The sequence below is a fragment of the Oxyura jamaicensis genome, chromosome 1, assembly GCF_011077185.1.
Source record: "Oxyura jamaicensis isolate SHBP4307 breed ruddy duck chromosome 1, BPBGC_Ojam_1.0, whole genome shotgun sequence".
In the NCBI taxonomy this organism is placed as follows: Eukaryota; Metazoa; Chordata; class Aves; order Anseriformes; family Anatidae; genus Oxyura; species Oxyura jamaicensis.
Window position 1 is genome coordinate 1,869,032 of NC_048893.1, and position 21,145 is coordinate 1,890,176.

Below are 21,145 nucleotides of genomic sequence, written 5' to 3' on the forward strand. Positions count from 1 at the left end.
AGTGAGGGAGCAGTGAGGGAGCAGTGAGGGAGCAGTGAGGGAGCAGTAGCTCTGTTGACTACCTGGCAATGTAAACCGAAGTCATTTACAATCAGCTTTCTTGGGAAGTGAAGCACACACCTAGTGCACATTAACACGACAGCTACCTGGAGAAGCAGTGAGATTACAAAGGGACTTGCAAAGCCACCACAGTGTCAGCTGAGAGCACGGCCAATGCCACATGCAGCCAGGATGACCCTCGTCATCCCTGACAGCAAGGCTAGAAATGCAGTGGTTTTAATTGAACTCCTTCACAGGGACCAGACCAATCTGTCATTAGCAAGGTTTAAATCAAGACCCGCGTTTCATCCCCTTTGAAGATCAGAGTTCTATTTCCTGCTATATCACCAACTAATCACTCAGCTTGAGCACATCACCTCAGCCAGTTGGTTCTTCACCTTTCCTCATTTCAAACTCCAGTGTGGAGGAGATGGGTGAGCAGGTAACAGCCTGCACAAAGCAGGTCAGAGTACAACACCACTCCACAAGAAGCACAGCTGTCTCTCCAGTTAGCAGCCATTTCCCCAGTTCAAGAGAACCTTAACTTCAGTGAAAAACTCTGATTTCTGGATTTTTCTCTTTTAGTGCAGATGCTTCTCCTCTGCTTACTGTATAAAGAACAAAACAATAAAAAGGTGCACTCTAAAAAGAAATCCAAGTGTTGGGTTGAATGCATTTATGTTGCTAGCACCATTCCTGAACATAAAAGTAGCTTTTTACATTTTAAAATGCAACTGGCTCCCTCCTTCTTGAATAGGAAGCTTAAATATATTTAAGTTGTGTAATTTTTTTCTACTCAGTTATCTGGAGTCCTCAGCCAGACAGGAGCTCTTTCCGTTAGCTACTTGTACCACTTACCAGGATTTTAGTTTTATTTTGAACAATTAAGAATATAAAAACCTCTACAAGCTCTAACACTTCCATATTGTTTTCTGTTTGAGGACTTTCAGTACATTATAGTAAGCCTAGGATTTTCCATCTCAGGGGTTTTGTACAGCAACTCCAAAAGAAACAGGGCTGAGAAATTAAACAACTCTAAGTTTAGAGTTGTCCACAGCCAGAATGACCCAGCTTTTTTGCTTTCCAACCTCTGCATCACTGCTCTCTGCTTTACAGAGCTTGTTACACATCGATATGAAAAAGCATCTCTGCTGTGCTGTCTGGCACCCATCATTGAAGATAGCAGCGAGGGCAAAGGTTATCAACGTCTACCAAGGGGATCTCAAAGGCAGGACTACACAATCTCCAGGTACCTAGAACAAGAAGTAATCGTGGTGGCTCAGAAGGGTGAGGTGAACATGTAATGGCAGCAAGCACAGACATCAAAATTGTTGGAATAAGCCAAAGTATTCTGGAAGCCATGGCATTCATATTATTACTCAAATAATACAATGACTTATTCAGAGGTTTCCAGTTCTGCTCGAAGCACAGAGAACATCACATGTTAGGGCAAGTTCATCTGGGCCTCCATCACGGTTTGAAAATTGGTGTAGATGGAGATGAGGAGCCTCTCTGGCCCCTTGTTCCCAGTGTTTGCTGCTCTCACAGGGAAGAATTTTCTCCTGATGTCCAGCCACTTTCTCCCACCAAAATCTGTGACGTTGTTCTTTCGCTGTGCACTTCTGAGAGAAGCCTGGCTGTGTTCGTCCTCTGACTCCTCCAGATGGCTCCAGGTGGTCACAGACAGCAAAATCCACCCTTCTTTCTGCAGGGTGAACCAAGTCAGTTATCGCGGCCTCTTCCCGTGCCCCATCTGGGTGCTCTGCGCTGGACTCGCTCCTGTGGTCACGATGCCGATCCCTCTCGTGGTGGGGACCCCAAGACAGGACGCAATTACCCCAGACACAGTCCTCTAAGTCATAGAATCGTGGAATATCTGAGTTGGAAGGGACCTACAAGGATCAGAGTCCAACTTCTGGGTCCCCAAAGGACCACCCAGGAAAGTTACGCATTACCTGTGCGCAACCATCATTTTAGGTGCAGAACTCAACATTTCTCTTGTGGCAGTGCTACGGAGAGAAGTTACAGCAAGAGAGAACACCTGGCAAAGAAATCAACAGACAAATACCTCGATATTCTTCTTGGAAAAGCTGATTTGCCACAAGCAAATGGTACCAAAAGAAATGGGAAGTAATCACCACCACCACCTTTCCCCCCCCTTCTTTTTTTTTTTAATATCTCTGAAAAAAGTCTGGTTCTCTCATAGGAAGTCATGCCTAAGTACACAATAAGTGTATTTAGTGGAAGTTTAAAAATTCAGCCTGCACTACAATAGAATCTGGGCTAGATAATCTGGGATTCATCTCTGATGTTAAAAATCTACTGATCTCTCAAGTACAGTAATATACAGTGACCCCTTAGAAAATAAGGATCAATGAAACAAACCTGAAAAAAAAAAAGCTCTGATTCATACGAGCTAAAAATTTTATGTTTATAGAAAATAACTACAGCACCACAACCATTATGCAGCTTGTTTAAAGGTCACCATCAGTTTATAGCAGAGTTTAATTGCCTTAAAAAGAAGATGTAGTTAAACATTTGCCTATCGTTAACATCCAATTTGGAAGGTTTTTGATTTAGCATTTTACAACACGTCACCTAAGTACCATTTGTTAATTGTTAAAAGCCTGGATAACTTGGACCAAAGTTAGGAAATACGCTCCCAGTTAAAACTGCATGATCCCTTTAGAGGGTTCTCAGAAGTATTTTAGTTCTCCAAAAAGTAGCGTAAAACAGGTGAAAAGAGGATTATTTTTTTCTTTATAATTCTAGAGCTCCACAATCTTGCAAGTCTATAAGCAGAAACTATAAGCAGAAATAAAATGAAAGCCCTCAAGGTGCTTCTTCGTGGTGGTAAGACAGAGAAGTGGTTGTACAAACCAGTAACCCAAATGCTTTCCATCCGGGACACCAGCCCGCTCTCAGTTCAGGTGACAGATGCAAAAACATGAATAACAACCAACTGAGAAAAGTTAAAAGAAAGCAATGTGGTAGGTCACAATTTGAGGGAAAAAAAGTCATACACAAACAGTGTGACAAATAGGAAAAAGCTGGACCCTCTGAATAGAACAGCAACCAAATAGCAGCAGCCTGGAAGGTTTCAGCTGCCTCGCTGGATGAATCAAGACAATGCTGACATTTAAAAGGGAGAAAATTGATCTACTGCTTTTACAAGGAACTTGCTTTTGAAAAGGTACAGGGAAGGCAAACAACTAAAGAACAATTGAAACGTGTATAGCCAGATCTGAACAAGCAGCTCCCTGAATTCAGTTACACCTGACTTGCATGAGATAAGGATCGAACCCGGGAGGTTTGCCGCAGTCTTCAGGAAACAGCGAGGCACTCACGCTCAAGCTGCTGGGATTTTGCACTGGACAAAAAGGTGAAGTACCTAAGAATGATGGTCTGTGGTCAAAGAACGTAGGAGGATAAATTGAGAAGCACATGGAGAAATGATCCGCCAACTTTGTAACCCTAAGTGTGAGTGTCTAAAGGAGCTGACTTAGTGTCCCCAAGGAATTTTGCGATATTTCGTTCTGGTTTGGGATGGCACTTATGCTGTTCCTTAACTACGTTGGAGCAACTGCTAGCAGCTGGAGACATGTTCCACTGGGACGACCCAGGTCGGAGCAGGCATCCTCTGGAAAACCAGAGCAGAGCAAAAGCTGAAGAACCTGAGTGCTGCAGAGGAAACCAGTAAGAAGCAGAGCAGCAGAGAAAAAAACTACAAGGGTAAAAGTGCAGAGAGGAAAAAACCCTTACGGATGACACCGGATTTCTGTGCCACCCATCACCTCACCAGAGGAACTGGAACAGACGAAGTATATGCCATGGAGAAAATAAGTTGAGAGAATGGAAGGGGGTAAAGGTGCTTTACTGAAGATGTACCTGGAGAAGAGTGAAGAAATGTGTTTATGTAAATGGCTTTTTTTAATTGTCCTCTCTTCCTACCTCAAATATCCAAATCAGCAATCACGCGTTTGTGTTAATTGGCAATAAATTAAGAGTTCACCAAGTTGAGGCTGTTTTGCCTGCAAAACTCCCATTTTCCAGGGATGAAGGAGGAAAGGTGCTGACATCCAGAAAGCAGGAGCTTGAGTATTTTGTACCTCCAGTGTTGGAAACACATAATGAGTAACTGATTAAGCCTGCTCTAAAATTGCATTTATATCTAATTAGAAGCTTGACGTAAGCCTTATCAAGTAAACCTGTATATCAGCCGTAAATTTGTTCCGTATTTTGGTAGCAAGGTGAACAAGGATGAAGCTAAGAAGTTACTGTCCTTAAGGATGGCACATCCAAACAATGGAACACATGCAAAACCTGCACCCAAAAGCTGCATTTAAGAAATCCAAGGATTGGCAGTTGTTTGCTATCGAGTTGCCACAGGCCAGTTGGCAGCACAACGTGCGGTATAAGGACAAGGCAGCATCACCCAGCCAAGACGTCCCTGGAATTCCAGGAACACCCAGACAGTCCCGAAGCAGGGAGCCTTTAGATTAAAATAATAAAAAAAAAAAGCACGGGAACCATGAAAAGCACAGATCAGAGAGCTGTTCCCCACTGTCACTGCCTCTTTCCCCTTAAAAACAGAAGGGAAAAGGCACGCAGGATGTGGGGATTAATGCACAGCTGTAAGATACTCGTGATGAACAGTAGTGACTGTTGATTAACACACTGGATATTAAGATGATGGGAGAAATTGCTTGCAATTTTATTCACCTTTAAGCAATCTCAGAAGAAATTAACAAGCTAAAAGCATACGAAGAGTTATAAGAGATGGAAAAATAGAGAAAGGAAGCCCTTCAGTAGTATTTTGGCAATGGTTGAGGTCAATTCCCTTCTTGAGGTGAAGCGATTTGCTGACCACCCATGAAGAAAGGGGGAGAAGATTGACAGCTTCCGAGCTACACACAAAAAACCAACGCTCAGGTTGCAAGAAAACAGCTTGTCCTAAGTCACTGTAAGGTCCTTTGCTGGGGGAAGAATAGGAAAAATATAGACATAAATGGGGTAACAGGGCTATTTTTTCCTGACGGGGTTTGTTTTCTCCGGAATGTAGCACCTTTTATCAAAAATTCCCACCTGTACGTTCACCTAACATGACTGAAGTGCAAACACCTCCACAAGAGGAGGCAGCAGGCAGCCAACGTGCAACACAACACCCAACAGCAAGAAGTATACGTGAAGGCAGGGGAATAACACTTCTTTAATGCCTTAACAGAGCAGAAGTGTCTTCCACAGAATTAAGTTCCAACAAGCTGAAGTACCCAATTCTGCATTTTGAACCAACCACATCCCATCGAGTCTTGCTTCCCTTAAAGAAAAAAACATCTGTATTATCAGATACAAGTCGGGAGGAGGTCAGTTATACAGCAAAGCCATTTCCCTCTGACCCTAGTATTGCCTTAACTACATTTTGCAAAATTAGCCTTTCTATCTTTTGCTCGTAAGACCACTGCTCCTATGCAAGCATTAAGGCAAACCTGTTACAAACATGTTACTACAAAGTGCAATCATCCTTTACTTTTAAGTGTTTATGCAAATGGTGGTGACCCAACCTAACTTATTTTCCTTTACCAACTTGAAATATTCATAGCATTACATCCCTCACTTGCTGTCCTTTACTCCACCTACATAAATTTAATTCTTTCCATTTTTCCCCAGCCCTGTCACCCATCAATCATTCTACTTCCACCTCTACTTGCTGTAATTCATCAATGTCTTTCTAGTAATAAAGTGCTGAAACCAGAAGCAGCGCTCAAGGAGCAGGCTGGCTAAAAACCACAGGAGGATTACCCAACTGCTCACTTGGACTTTAACACAAAACCCGAGCAATCTCAACAGTGGTATGGTTAAATGACTTCCCCGAAAGAGGAAAGTCAGAAGTGCCTATCTGCATCGCAAAATTGCCCGAGACGTCTTCCATTAGAGCGCCATCTCGCTGGAGATGAGGCACGTATCACCGGGGTGCCTGCGAGAGCTGCGTGCCTCGAATCCTCAGTAGCTCCTGAGCGCTCAGCTCAAGTTAGCAAATCAAAAGATTTGTTATCATCTACAAGATGCTCGCACAGCTCTGCTCTTTACCTCACCACCGAGGCCAAAAGCTTAAACTGGTTCAAAAAACACAAATTCAAGGCAGAGATCTGTTGAGTGCTACTCGGCACAGACAGCAGCTTTTCAATGGACAGCTGCCTAGTGCCAACTGCTTTGGGAAAGGAGTGCTATTGCTTAGCATGTCCTCCCTCTCCTGTTCAGCATCCCCTCCATCAGGCCCACTGCTGGCCCAAGCACACCTCCGGTCCAACCTCGGTCTGCCATCTGTATCCCCCACTGGAGCACAGTCACGGAGGGGAGATACTGTTTCAGGTACTGTGAAAGCAGTAAAAATCATCTTAAAAGGCTCTTCCTTCTACTTTTCACTTCCATATTTTGTCGGATTTAATACGTCCTCATTCAGCCTTAATGGCAATTAAGGGAAGGGTGTTTTTTCAGGACCATCCATCCTAAACGTCTTCTGCCTATATGAATGCTGCCTAGACCAATGGGGCCCTAATGCACTGAAGTAAAGCACCAGGACTTCTTTTTTTAAATGCAAACCTGCAGTTCCCCAAATTGATCTCTTGCTGTCTTCAAGATGACATTTCCAATCCTTCACGCTCCCTGTCCCATCTCTGTTGTTAAAGGTATCTTTAACTCCTTTCTTTAACTCCTTGCAATTAGCTCTTCACCCACTAATTTACTAACTTGTCTTTATTACAGAATTCATAAAGATGTCACAGGGTAACATTAAACCGTAGTCTTATACAACCACTGCTTTCTCAAACAGGCGCATTGTCCGTAGATCTTCATTTATGAGCTGTTCAGCATAAGTTTTCCTCCAGGTCTACACGAGGATGTTTCATCTCTCATGCCATTTTGAAGGTTACGTGGTAGCATTATGCCCACTTCACCCACCGTAAATCAGTTTCCTTCATTGGAAGGCTTCCAGACTAAACCCAAGTGTTCCAAAGGCTTCACTGAAAATGAAGTTTATTGTTCCTCTTCACCCACCATTCACCGGCTTCAAAGTTGCATTAAAAACGCAAATTTATCTAGATCATATTTTATGTTGTTCCATAACCCACGAGATGTTCCAACAATCTGTTGGTGCTTGTTCCAATGTTTCCCTATGAGCAGAATTATGTCCGCACAACCCTGAGTTTAAAGAACTCATGGAAAGACCAATGACTACTGGAAAAACATCAGCTATATGCAAAGATAAAGCAGTAAGAACATTAACTGGCTCACCGAATGAGCTCCATGAAGTACGTCAATAATAAAAATTACCAACAATATCAAAGGCAAAAGAAATATTAACCTGAAGGTATGTAAGACACCAAGGTTCATGAGTTGCCAGTGTAAACGGGAAGACAAAGCTCTCCAGCTGTTACGAGATCACTCCAAAGAAAGGACGCATCATTACATGGCAGGGACAATTGCCTTGAGCAAAGAACTTCTCGTCACCGCATCTGTGATCAGGAAAGATTAAACTTAACGTTCAGAAACATCCCTTCCCAGAAGCACAGACCATCATTTTACAAATACTTCTCCTGTTTCATTAAGGGCAGCGTGGCTGCATCTCACCACAAAGCGACGCTCGACACCCCTATTCCACCTTCATTACGGCGTGTGTTTTTTATTTAATAAACTTTCATCAGCCTAAATGAATGGTTGTTATTAGTTGAGCTAACAGCCGCAGGATAATACTCCAGAGACGTATCGATGCTTGTTGGTGCATTAAGTAAGAGCGGAGGGGCTGAGGTCAAGCACGTGTCAATGCAAATGAAGCACTATTAGGCACTAACAGTTTAATGCAACAGACTGCCTCGGATAATGGAAATGATAGGATGAAAAGAATGGGATAAAGTTATTGATAAGCGTAGTAAATGAAAAATGAGGTGTTTCAGAGGGAAAGAAAACCTCCGTTTTCCAATGTCTTCAGCTGCAGCCTAGCAAGATGTGCATTTGTTTTTTTCCCAACTAAGGAAAGAAAACATAGAATAGAGGGGAAAAATGTTCTAGCAATAAATAGCACCAATGCTTCTCATATAAGGAACTTAGAAGTACTCTTCCCAACTTAATTACTTCAGCTTTATAATGCTCCTTCGGGGCAAACAACTAATGCTAATAAACTGTCATCTGAGTAAAGGTACAGCATTTGAAACGAATCAGCAGGAAGGAGAGGAAAAAAAGCTCACTGCTTCCATGTTTATGCGCGAATCACTAGAACACAGCCCATCTGTACAGCAGCTTAAGAAGAGCAAAGCTGCTTTCTCTCTCTTCCGTACCTAAACAATACAGGTGACAAAAATCATAACGTTTTCCAATAGAAATGAGTACAAATTAGTTCCTTTAAGCATAAATGCTTACACATGTCAAATCTGAAACCAGATACAACCCTTGAGGTGCCATCTTCTCAGTTCTGTTTCCTGAAAGGCTTTTTTGTAATCGAATCTACGACGACAAGACACAATGTTAGCTGGGGAAAGACTTCAAGGCAAGAAGTAATGAAAAATATTGCTATTTCTGCAATTCAAAAGAAAAATTTTGGCCCTGCTTCAAATTCTAAGTTTTGTAATAAAAAAAAATTCTATAGAACGCCAAAGTCTTATATTTTGTAATTAATGACTTCAGTGGAAACAAAACTCTTCCACAGCAGTGCTTGGATCCCAGCACTGCAATAAGAAATGCAGAAACAAAATGAAAGACTGCTTCTATTGATTTTCATTGTTCCACCTGAAAGAAAGGCAGACAGTAAATAAAACGCATACCAAGAACTCAGTTGCATGTTTTTTAATGTCATTATTCTGAGCTACTTACAGCCTAAGAGAGCTCACTACACCGTACTTGTAATTGAAAGCCTCTCCTCATCCCACGCTACAGAGAGCCACAGGCAGCAGCCACATTCAAATAATGAAAAGCAAGTTTTCCTCAACAGGGTTCTAAATATCAAATGTTTTCTGGGAATATGTCAATCTCCCAATGCCATTGTAGAGGATAAATGTGAACAGTAGGGGAAATGGTTATCAAGAAGGACACAAACACTACAAAATGTGCAAGAAAAAGCCAAATATATGCTTGGGTACAAACACATGCCAGTATCCCTTCTCTGATCCTGAGACGTTCAAGGTTTTAAGCTCCTTGTTTGACTCCCCTTTCCACAGCAAGTTAAATTCCTTATCCCCATGTGCTGTTCTCCAAGCATCTTACCCATGGTTAACTTCTCATCTATTTCCTTTTCCTATGCCACCTCGCCCTTCCGACTGCCTCAGCAGCTTTACGATCGTTTTTGCACTGCAGCACTGCATTTCTTTGTATTCAAATTTCTCATTCTGACCTTGCTCTCACACACTAGAGTGACCCAGTTGTGTTGTAAAGCTCTGCAGTCAGGAAAAGAAAAGAACCAATTTGGTGTAAAATGCTTCAGTATGCAGACATAGGGGCTGGTCAGCATCTCTAGTTTATACTGGAATAACCCTTATGTAAGGGTTAGATTTGACTGGAACAACCCTTATCTAAGGGTTAGATGTCACAACAAATAAACTCTAAAAAAAATTACATATATTAATCCTATAGATTTTAACAAAGCAGCCCACAGAGCTGTGCACAACATACGGTAAGGGTGTGAGTGGGCAACTCTACGTGCTCTAAGCATGCTCCGTGAGCACAACTGAAAGCGACCTAATTTACCTGCAGCCCCATCTCCTCTCCCGTACAGCTGGAGTGAAGTTTATTGAACGCAGCCACCATAAGGGCCACTCGCTCCACTCTGCGAACTGAACAAACTGGCACCAATGCAAAATTGCACACGGCCAGCTCTGAGCAAAGCCTGATGCTGTTACTCACTGCAGAAAGAAGAACAGGAGACATACGACTCTTACCCTCGCGGAAGGAAGCTGAAATAGAAGTCTGTTAACAGGGAAAAAAGAAAGAAAAGGAGTCGCTGAAGTGTTCCCTGGCCTACTTCTTGATAAACACATTACTCTCCAACTTTTTATTACTTTGGACAAAAATGCCTCAACTAAAGGAAAAGGATGTGCTGATGAGTAAAACATAAGCGTCAGCTCCTAGCTCTGAAACATAACTAAGTGGGATATTAAACAGAAGTGAACACGAGTCAGTGGGCTTCTTACTCCCTTCTTTCCACATGGTGCTCTTCTTTGCTTTGTCATCCTCTTAATAAAGAAAACTGGGTATGGCAGTAATCCTCACTCTTATCCTGTGGATATATTTCTGCAGCTTCACCGTGTTTTACCTAATACAATCTTGCCCTCAAAGGAACTGTGCTCTTACAATAAGAAATCAAGTTCAGAGCAAGTGTTTCATGGTCTAACAGGCTTACTTTTTTTAAAAAAACTCTATATACTTTGAGAAAGTGATATTAACTCATTAAAATTGCAAAGCTACACACTTAAAAGCCAGGAAATGCAAAGAAAGTAGCCCAAGCAATTTTCATTAAATTGTATTATGACATGACCTTTAATTACTTGATTCAACAACATCTCTTCCTTCAAATGTTTTCAGCATTTCATGTCTTAGATTACTTAAACAAATGGAAAATATTAATTCCTCCCGACGGGTGCCGCATGGGTCAACAGCGGAGCCAGAACTACTAGATCAACACCACAGACCTCTGTGCTACTTGGGTTAATTACAAAGCCCCTCATCGGAACGTATTGCCCTGTGATACAGAGCCCAACGCTGAGAGAAACTGGACCCAGAACTGCTTCACCAAGCAAGAACCCTTCTGGCTGTGCCCCCTATCCATCCTGCTGTGCCTTCTGCCTCATGTTTTGGCTTGGTTACTGAGTTGTGTAGCCCATGTAGATCTTCTCGTCTGGCCTCAGAGCAGAGTAATTCAGATTCCTGCCTTCCAACAGCCAAGGTTGTACTTCCAGGCCAAGTGCTAAGCTATAACCCAGCCCCAACTTGCCTCTACCACCAGTTCTGCTCTTCAAGACTGCACGCTGCCTTCTTATGAAGCTTCTGCTGTCAGAATTCTTCTCAGCACAGGACCGTGTTTTGTTAAAGTGCGTGTACATGTGCACATGCACTCAATGAACACATTAAAGTGAATTTCACTTCTGGCAATGATGTGGCACCGAACAGATCCTTTACAGATAGGCACAGAGCCTCATACTTCAAAAAAGCATTTGCAAAAGTTGAAAATAATGGAAACTTGGTCTCAAAGAGGGGTCGTGTGCGCTATGCACCATCCCAATTTCTCCAGAGCTTTACATTTCAAAGGAGGGTGGCTTTACATTTCAAAGGAGGGTGTAGGCAGATTCTTTGAAGAGAAAGAGCGTAATCAGCAATTACAGAACAGCAAACCCTACTGGCCCTACTCACAGGAGTGCGTACTATAAAGACGGGAGAACACAGAACGTGAGTACCCAATATTAGAAGTTGATCTGCACTACCCTAGACGGATACGGAATGAGAAACAAAACAGCCACTTAAAATTAAGTTCATACAAATATAAGCCGTCACAAAACGCCTTGGCATTTTGTTCATGCTGCTGGGAAAAGCTGCCATTCTTACATTAAGAATTCTTGCCGGCACTGCTCAGTCATTGCACATTAGAACCAGCAGCTGGAGAGTTTTGAGTGATAATGAAACCTGTAACAAGCCATCTTCAGCCATCTTTTCCAAACAATAAGGGAATTAAAATTTCAATTTAAATGCAGAGGTTTGAAACACGCTTCAGTGGCAAAATTACTTCAATTAATGTGAGTGGAATACAAAGAACAGGCTGCAGAAATGCGATGCAGCAGCCAGAAATTATGCTATTAGCATGCTTGCATCAACCCGGCACAACGGCTGCAAAGGTCTAATTTAGACTGTACATATCACAGGGCTACAGGCAACAACATTAATCAGTGCTCTGATTTCAATGTGGGGGACACAAGCTCATTGCCAGATCACTTTGGGCTTATTATAAGCCAGGAGCATCTGTATTCTTTGAGGAGCAAAATAAAAAGGACAGGGATCTATAAACACTCTGCATACCTGATAGTTTATTTTACAGAATATTCCCATCATAAAAGAGGAGAAAGGAATTATCCTGCAGCCAGTGAGCGATTACAGCACCACAGTCTTGCAGAGGTGCTGCTAGCACGAGATGGCAGAAAAAAAGAGCCCACAGCAATTTCTGTACATGAAAAAAGCTCCAAAGGCAGGTAGATCACTATTGCTTTATTACAGGTGCGCTCGTCTTCAAATGAAGATTGCAAGGGTAAATGAACAGTTGAAAGAGTGTGTTCAATCTCCACTTTGGTTTTCTCTGCATTCCTTGACTTAAAAATCTAAACAGCAGCTTTTTGCATCGTTATCATTTGATTTCTTAGAACAGATACTCCAACGTGGGGGGAAAAAGTGTGGCATGCTACAGAAGTTTGTACTTAGGGAGGTCTCATACTGGCTGTATCACGTGGCCTTAGGCAAACTGACCTACACACAGTTGTGTACGCATGTACATGTGTATATGTAGATAACCACCCAAAAAATGCACACATTGTATTGCAAACTGATAACATATCTATGTGCATTTATATCTCAGATATTTTAGAGAAGATGGAGTATGTTCCTAAAGCATGTTATTTCTTTTTACAGTTCCTATCTTACATTCCAGATAGGAAATTATTTTTCTGAAATTTGCTTCTGAAAATATTTTTTCCTTAAAAACCATACGTAAGCAACCTGCCTTTTTACCCTGATGAAAGTCAAGTCCATCAGTAACAAGACCACACATGAACTGCTAACACACTAAGATTTCAACCAATGCCAATGTTTCCCCCTAAACTGAACTCCCTTAACTCACGTCTCCATCTCATAATTAAAACCATCGGACTAACACCTCACTCTGATCTCCTACCCCAGAAACCCGATGAAGCTTTTGGGAGAACCTGACTGCACCCAGATGTGCTGTCTCAGTCCTTCCATCGCTGATCCGTTTTGAGGAATTTAAGGCATTTTATGTTACGCTTTGTAAAGTATCAAAACATTTCACTCAGTATTACAGAACAGAAATGGTTATACTGCCCATTCCAGATGACTTACAGAACACGTGAAAGATGTATGACAGTAGCTCATATTTGAAGGAAAGTGAGAATCTAAGGAGAAAAAGATTGAGCGTGTCCCTGGAAGATGGTTTTGAAAAGGACAAAAGGGACCACAGTACTGAAATATGATTGCACCTGATGCATCATGAAAGCCGGACGTGTGCAGCACAGAAGAACAGGAAGGTAAAGATCAGTGAAATCAGTGAAAGTGAAGTGAAAACAGGCAAGCAAATATGACAGCAACCAAAATCCTGATAGGCTTATACATGCCACCAGAGAAAGGGACAAGAAAACTGACACTCAACTGTTGAGCACACTTCAGAAGGAACAGAGTGAGTTTTAGAAAGTCTTATTTAGAGTAAAATAAAAGAAAATGGAAAGAAGGAAATTAAAGTTCTAGTTTGGGCTGTAGGAATAAGATGACAACACTAAGATCTCCAGCTGTTCATCCTTAATAACACCTTAGTGAAAAAAAGGGAAGCACAGCTGAGACTGAAGTTGTCAGAAATAAAAACAACAGTAAAGTTGACTAAGACAATTTAAAAAAAAGGTGATGAAAATGCCTAAAGGCATTCTCTTGAAAAAAATAAATAAAAGGGAAAATGAACTGACATATCCCTTTTGCCCTCACTTCTGAATCACAGAATAGTTGAGGCTGGCAAGGGCCTCCACTGATCTGATCCAACCCTACTCCTCATGCAGGGTCAGCTACAGTTGGGTGCCCAAAACCACGTCCATCCTGGTCTCAAAAATTTTCCATGGATGGAGACTTCACCACCTCTCTGGGTCACCTGTTCCACTGTTCAACCATCCTTGCAATTAAAAAGCGTTTTACTATGTTCAGACAGAATTTCCTGTATTTCAGCCTCTTCCCTTTGCTTCATATCCTGTCACTGAGCAACACTGGGAAAAGTCCGGCTCTGTTTCCTCTGCACCCTCCCATCAGATATCTATAAACACTGGTAAGATATTCTTGAGGCTTCTCTTCTCCAGGCTACGCAGTCCCTTAGAGTCCTCCCCAGAGCAGAGATGCTCCTGCCCCTTAACCATCTTTAGGGCCTTTCACTGGACTTGTTCCAGTAAGTCTCTAACCCTTGTGGTGGGGAGCAAGAACTGGACACAGGCCCCCACATGTCAGGGCTGAGCATTACTCCCCTTGTGAAGTTTTTCGTTACTGGTAGAAGACAGCTCCAGGAAAGGAAGGACTGGAGCATGGTTAGAAACATGTTTGTTAAGCTTAGGAACAGGAGCAAGACAGACATTTGTTATTACAGACGTTCAGGAAACTTCTACCTTTCAATTCCAGTCTTACGGTGGAGGTATGCTTGTAAAAGAGATTGAAATGAAGGGAAAAATACTTGAAGGGAGAAAAACAAGCAGAAAAAAAGATGGATATGAAGAAAAAGGATCAAAAATCCTGGTAAAAGACCTAGAGCAAGACAGGAAGAGGTAACCACACCTCAGCGGTGAAAGAGTCTGAGCAATGACTGAAGTTGTGAGTGTATTCTGGGAGTGCATCTCCCAGAAACAGGAGGGAAACAGGACAGCTCTTCTGTACCAAAAATAGTTTTGAAAAAACTGCTAAGATATAAAGAAAGGAGATGATAAAGGCAGACATCTCGGAAATTCACTTTAAAACAAAGGACAGCCAGTGGCAATCATGTTAGCATACAGATTAGTTCAGGAGGAGACCTAAGAACATTTAGAAAGCTACAGTAAAGAGCTGAGAGGAAAAGCTCACAGAGAAATGCCAGGTTCCAAAAGCAGTAGGAAATCCCATGTGCAGATCAAACAGGTAAAGAAACAGCTGGTTATAGAAAGCATCACTATCAAGAGAAGTCAACAGGTACAGACAGCTCTGAAAGCACAGAAAGGAGACAATCGAACACGATCAGAGACTGGGACTTCAAGTCCAGTCAGGGAGGATGAAAAACCCAGAAATATCAGTACAAGAAAGCAGCAAGTGACCAAACAAGGAACCCAGCAAGGAGAAATAACAAAGCAAAGGAAACACAAATGGCAGATATGTCTGTAGATGATCTGACAGCTGACCAGTTATGTTTCCTGTGGGTACTTTCCAAGGATAAGCAAAGTAAGACATCTATCTTACCAGCATGTCTGTTGCATTGAGGTAGTGCTTGCTGGCCATGCACTGTTCCAGCTTCTGGGGCACTTGCTTGATGTTCTCAATCTCATCCAGCAAGTTCAGGACATGTTTGTGTTCGATCCCTTCAATCCACAACTTGCGCAACTCATCCCTCTTGCAGTGCAGCAGCATCTTGCACGATAACAGGTTCTCCTTCACCTACAAGCAAGGTGTCAAAAAGGATTAATTAAATCCGCCCCTGTAACTTGTGCTTCTAACACTGATCAGCCCCTTTTCCACATTTACTTTATTACAAATTCCAAAAATACCATAAGACAATAACAAAAACCAAGTTCTTTAGAATTGCTGGATATTCCCTTAGCCAAAAGAACTGGGAACTGCTTTCAAAGTCAAGCATTTTCAAGTTTCATATCACTAGTGAAAAGTTGCAGCAAGTTTGATAACATGAACAAATACAGGATCCTCTTAACCATGACCAAGGACTGATTTGTGCGTTTTCCAAAAATCAATTCAGTATTTTGGCATACAGCAAGACTCCAATTCACAGTGAAAGCAAATAAGCCACTACTAATTTTTCTGCTGTAAACATTTTCCATCTGTCTAATGAATCTCCTGGCATGTCTTCTCCTTCCTCCGAGTCACACGGCCGTTTCTTGAAGCCTGATCATCCAGCAGTACAAGCGCTTCTCTAATACCTGCAGCAATATCAAGTTGGGTTTTACAAAATACGCTTCCAATGGAACAAATAGCTGTGAGGATACAGTTCGGCTCAATATTTCTGCTACTTAACAGTGAGAAGTACCTTAGTGTTTGCCATCCATTTTGCTTGGGAGCCTCATGCCATCACCTGTCAGCTGCTTCTCTAAGCAGCAAAGTCTCTCGCTGTTCTCCCATCACCATGCCTAATAAGAAGCATCAGGAGTTTTTCTTATCCCCTCTCCCCAGTCCCTGCCTACATCCTGTTTTCAGGTTCTCCCAGTATCCCCCGATAAGGTCGGTATAACCGAACTTAGCTTGCATAACGCAAATCAATAATCACATATTAAAACGTGGAAGCAATCAGCAACACAGCTTCGCGCATAGCTTTCACACTCCTTGTTTTTGTGAGAAGTTATGAATACTCACGGTCCAACCTTTTCTCAGGCTGAACTCTCACTGAATTACACATGAAGAGAGACTACGAGAAGTAGGCCTTGCAATTTGTTTTCTAAAAAAAATCAGCCTTCAAAGCACTCCAGGAGTCCTACTTCAGCTGCACGTTCTCCTACCTTGTCCATCTCAAGGCCGTTAGCATTTAGATGAGCACATCCCAAACACATACACTAAAATATAAACATCTGCTAATTAGCTACATAGGACAGCCTCCATCTGCAGTTAGAAGAGACTAAGATGTCAACACATTCTTTCCAGGAAGACATTCCAGAGCGTAGCACAGGAAAACTCTCAGCCAGCGAAAAGCTAATGTAACAGTGTCCTAACTCGCTGCAAAAGCGAAGGTGAACTAAAATGCATTGAGAGTTCATTTCAGGCATAATCCCTCCCTGTTCAATACCTTAATTTAAGATGTTTCAGTGACCTAGCACACCATCATCAGTGGACTGCTGCTACACAGAGCAAAACTGGGTCAGTAAAACTATTGCAGGGCTCAAAGGAGTCTCACAAGACACTGCTACTCCTGTCCTTGCAAGAAAGATGATGAACTCTGTCTACATTTGGGAGAGGGGAAAGGAATCCACGAAGTCTTTAAGAACCAGACTCCTTCTGACAGACCCAGTTGTTTCTGCTGTTTAACTCAGTTTTACAATGGTAACACTTCTAAGGCTAGATTCAAAACCACAACAAAAAGCAAGCTTTTCCCAACAGGTACCCATACAAGAATTAACTACAGAAGGTAGATTTACAGAGGGATCTCAGCTATCCATCATTTCCACGGGTCCTAATGCGAGTAAACACCTGTGCCATCGCCCACCTCCCACAAAAGGGGAAGATCAAAACGAAGACTGATAGTGTAACACAGATTGATGACAAACCAGATCTGGGGCCTCCCATGAGATTACGTCAAAGCTGCTTCAATACACGTTGACCAAAACTAATAAGAGAACTTAAATATCAAAAGGTTCTTCACCCTTGCAGTCATTCTTCCACACTGGACCAAAAGGTCAGCCCCCCATATGTTTGTTTTGACCTCTGCAAAGCTAAGTGTACTGTGTGAAAACAGGCCACCAGCTCTAGTTGATTTCAAATTTAGTGCAATTGATCTGTGCTTTCAAAGTGCTGAGCTCTGTACATAAATCCTAGGGTGAACTCTTACCCTCGGAAAACATCAGGGCGGTGTCATTCTCTTTGAAAATGCTAAATGAATTTTTACAGGCCAGAAGGGTCGGTACGTGGCCCCAGAGGGGTCACAGCCTACTGCTCCTAAAGCAATGCGGTGAAAGGTTTTAGGCTGAGACCTCCTCAGAGTCAGGAAAAAAAAGAAGATAGAACAGTCCTGGTACCTAGTCTGTAAAGTTTAGGTAAAGCAAACCACACAGGAAGTATAAGGCAGGGCAGGAGACCAAAAAACTAATCTACTGCTACAGTAATCAGAGCTGCAGGGAGAGAGCAGATGGAACAAGTCCACAACAAAGAGTGCCAGAGTTATTTACTGGCACACTACTAAAGTGTGAGCACTCAAAATACAGAAATACACGGGGGCACGGAGTTCATGTACGTTCACACAACAGAACTGAGTTTGGAAATAGTGCCAAAATTCAAATTCTGAGCAAAAAGCAAGGTGATGAATCACCCAGGCTATTTAGGAGGTTGTTGGAGGCCAACGTATAAAAAACATGAACAGATTCGACGGAAAGGTGTTAGCTTAGCAGCCTTTAGACTTCAAAAACCGATATCATCTTGCCCAGACAGCAAATGAACAGAGGGCACGGCAAACTTTTGCTCTTCAGATCCACCTCCCGTTCTGCTCTTTAATTACTTGTGCTCTCAGAGAACAAAGAAGAGATCCTACGGAAAACACGCTGCCAGGAAGAGATAGGCTGGGACCACTGTATTAGGACTGGATGCTGTGCTCCCAGTAAATAATGAGAAATAGTACGCAGGAAAAAGGAGTTGCACACTTCTGTACAGGTTATCAAGCAGATGAAAACAGAGCAGCACACGTAACATCGGTTTTCACCTGCTTGATCTTGTTGCGCGAGTTGGTGATGCGCTCCGTGATGCTCTGGTACGTGCGGATGGCAGTGGTGAGCTCGGTGTAGTGCTGGACAATGAGCTCGTCCAAGTCCCGGTCACATTTCTCGTAGGCTTCTTCCAGGCGGCCCTTCTCGGTCTCTCGGTCCTCAACGTCATCACTCGTAGATAGAGTCCTAAGGGCAAAAAGATGAGAAATAGGGGTAATTTGAAATTATCTATCACTTCCTAGTCTGACACAGTGAGTGAAGCTTATTTCTGGTAAATTCTTCTGGTAAAGAGAACAATGCACTTCAGGAAAAAGAAAACATTTTTATCACCTCCCCAATTTTTGGATTCTGTTTTTTTTTTTTTAAAGCACTGCCCTACTGAATCAGCACAGGATAACATCTGAAATATATCCCGATTTATTACTTACAGAGCACTACGAAGAAGAAATTCTATTTTTGACTTGGAGACCATTGCAACCATCAGTAAGGAACGCTCCAGCTACTACTTATTAGCCAAAACCCACCAGGAATACCACCAGAACAGACAAACCCATCAAAAGCCTACCCATGCCTTCCAATGGCCGCTCTGCTTTCACACGACAGCACTCCAGGGACTGAGTACCGTATTCCCTTATTCCCACCACACTCACCTCCTGATTTTAACCTGAGTAACATCATCCAGCAAGATTTGTATTTATTTTAAAGCCGGGAAGTTTGAGATTCCCATGAAGCTGTTGAAAATTTAATCAAACTGGACAAGTTCCTTGGTATCACTCCAAACTTCTCCATTTACACAAAGATCAGTGCAGTTTTTCCTCACTCTTTTCACCTCACTCACCCCCACTGGAGACCCATCCTGCCACCACATCCAAGCTCACACCTGTAGGAACTCGATGGCACTACTGGAAAGGGCCAGGAGACAGCAACAGGCAGAAAGATGCTTTCTGATTTCATACAGAGCACTCAAAAAGCTGGTTTGTGCAAAAAAAGGCATCCTGAGTTTTCCTCTTCCTTTATCCCCGGGATGGGTAGGCATGGTCCATAAAAGCTTTTGTCTTAAATCAGCAATCCAGCAAGAGAAAACGGGATGTTTCGTGGTGAAAGAGGGAAAAGTCACTTAGGATCAGTCGTAGTAGTTATGACTGAAACTCTGGTGTATCACAGCCTTAAGAACCTGTGTGATGGATTCTGTAGCTCTCTTGAAAACTTCTGAAGCACTTTAAAGAACTTAGGAGGTCAAAATAAGGGAAACAAAGACCACACAAACTCTTTTGGCTCACATTTGAGCCATGTGAAACAAGCACAAACATGTCCTGAATGTTGACTTGCTGAAATGGAGATGCCCATAAGAAACTAACTCAGAGCATGAACACCCAGAGACCATGATTCCTTTTAAATTACAAAAAATCAGCCCTCAGCTGGGCAGAGGCACCATTTTAAGATGACGCACGCAGTACACTTAAGAGCATTAAAACAATAAGATAGCAACTGTTCCCAATCCCACGGCCAGTGGGAACAAATACACGTGCCAGGAGAAACAGAGAACTGCTTGATTTTTTTCTGGATGTTTTAAGCAGTTTGAGTGGAGAAGGTTGAATCTGCTTTGTGGGGTATCTACAGGTAGCTCCAGTGACGTGCGGGACACATGAAGGGTTAACATTCGAGAGATTTCTGTGAATTCTCTAATCTCAGATGTGGTAGGAGCTCAAGTACAAAAGCTCTTCCCAAGTGAATGCAAACAAGGAACTTCACACGAGCACACAAGAAATGTTCCCGCTCCCTCAAAGGCGGCAGAGACACAGCCAAAACCTCCGGTTCGTGACCAATTCTTGCCTACGAAGAAAAACAACAGGCTGTGCCACCCACGCAAGGGCCCCATCTTTAAAAAGGGAGAAGAAAAGACATTTCACAGGAGATCATCATCCCAGAAAGAGCAGCTAGAAAACCTCAAGCAAGCAAGCAAATCTGCACCGCCAGATGGAGCGGGACAGGACTACGAGGACACCAGTCCTACCCGAGTACCGAGGAGGTGAGGGGAAATACAGCCACGACGTACAACAAAACCCCAAAAGATGACAATGCACCCAGGTGCTGTTTTATTTTACCCAGTTCTCACCCCTTTTCCCTTTCAGCTGGCAGCAGCAGAAGGGCCGAACAGATCCTACAGATACAGTCTGTAGGATTTCAAGTTTCACGCTTCATGGTTGCTGTAGAAATGGGAACACTTGCCAGTGTTACTACATCACGATTCGGATCCTTCTGATCCTGGTTGTGCATTAAATCACATCATCTCAAAAGTCATTGCAATTAGTCTGTACTGTATGCGAAGTGATTTAGGATTGTGCAAAACGGACCTGGAAAGAACGAACAGTGGTGGGGGGGTGGTTGGAAAATCAACCTGGGATTAAGAAAACTGGATTACAGCCTCTGCCCTACTGCAGATACCTGGCATGGTGCTCAGAGCACCCGCACGTTGCAGAGCTGCGCACAGCTCCACGTCCAAATGGAAACAGCTGCCCTGCAGCCATTGGGCTGTGCAGGCAAATCCTCAGGGCCTTGTTTTTTTTTCTTACCCGGGGAATGCACAGCACAGGCTCCTCGAACCTGTGAGCTGCGGTTCTACGCACTAAGCACTGAGACACTCCAAGGCTGCTGGCAGAGGTCACGCAAACACCTCAAAGTAAGGTGGGAAGATGTGGCAGAGAAAGCTCAGCACG

At 42.8% G+C, this 21,145-nt stretch overlaps 1 protein-coding gene across 2 annotated transcripts in view; it reads right to left on the reverse strand.

Annotated features, from left to right (window-relative positions):
* The window catches only part of EXOC4 (exocyst complex component 4), a 379,564-nt gene that overhangs the window by 343,416 nt on the left and 15,003 nt on the right, over window positions 1-21,145 (reverse strand). For both annotated transcript variants that reach the window (XM_035319681.1, XM_035319676.1), the window contains exons 2-3: window positions 18,425-18,614; window positions 15,253-15,447 (exon numbers count right to left, since the gene is read on the reverse strand). In XM_035319681.1, coding sequence (XP_035175572.1) covers window positions 15,253-15,447; window positions 18,425-18,614 — 385 coding nt within the window. The remainder of the gene's footprint in view (window positions 1-15,252; window positions 15,448-18,424; window positions 18,615-21,145) is intronic.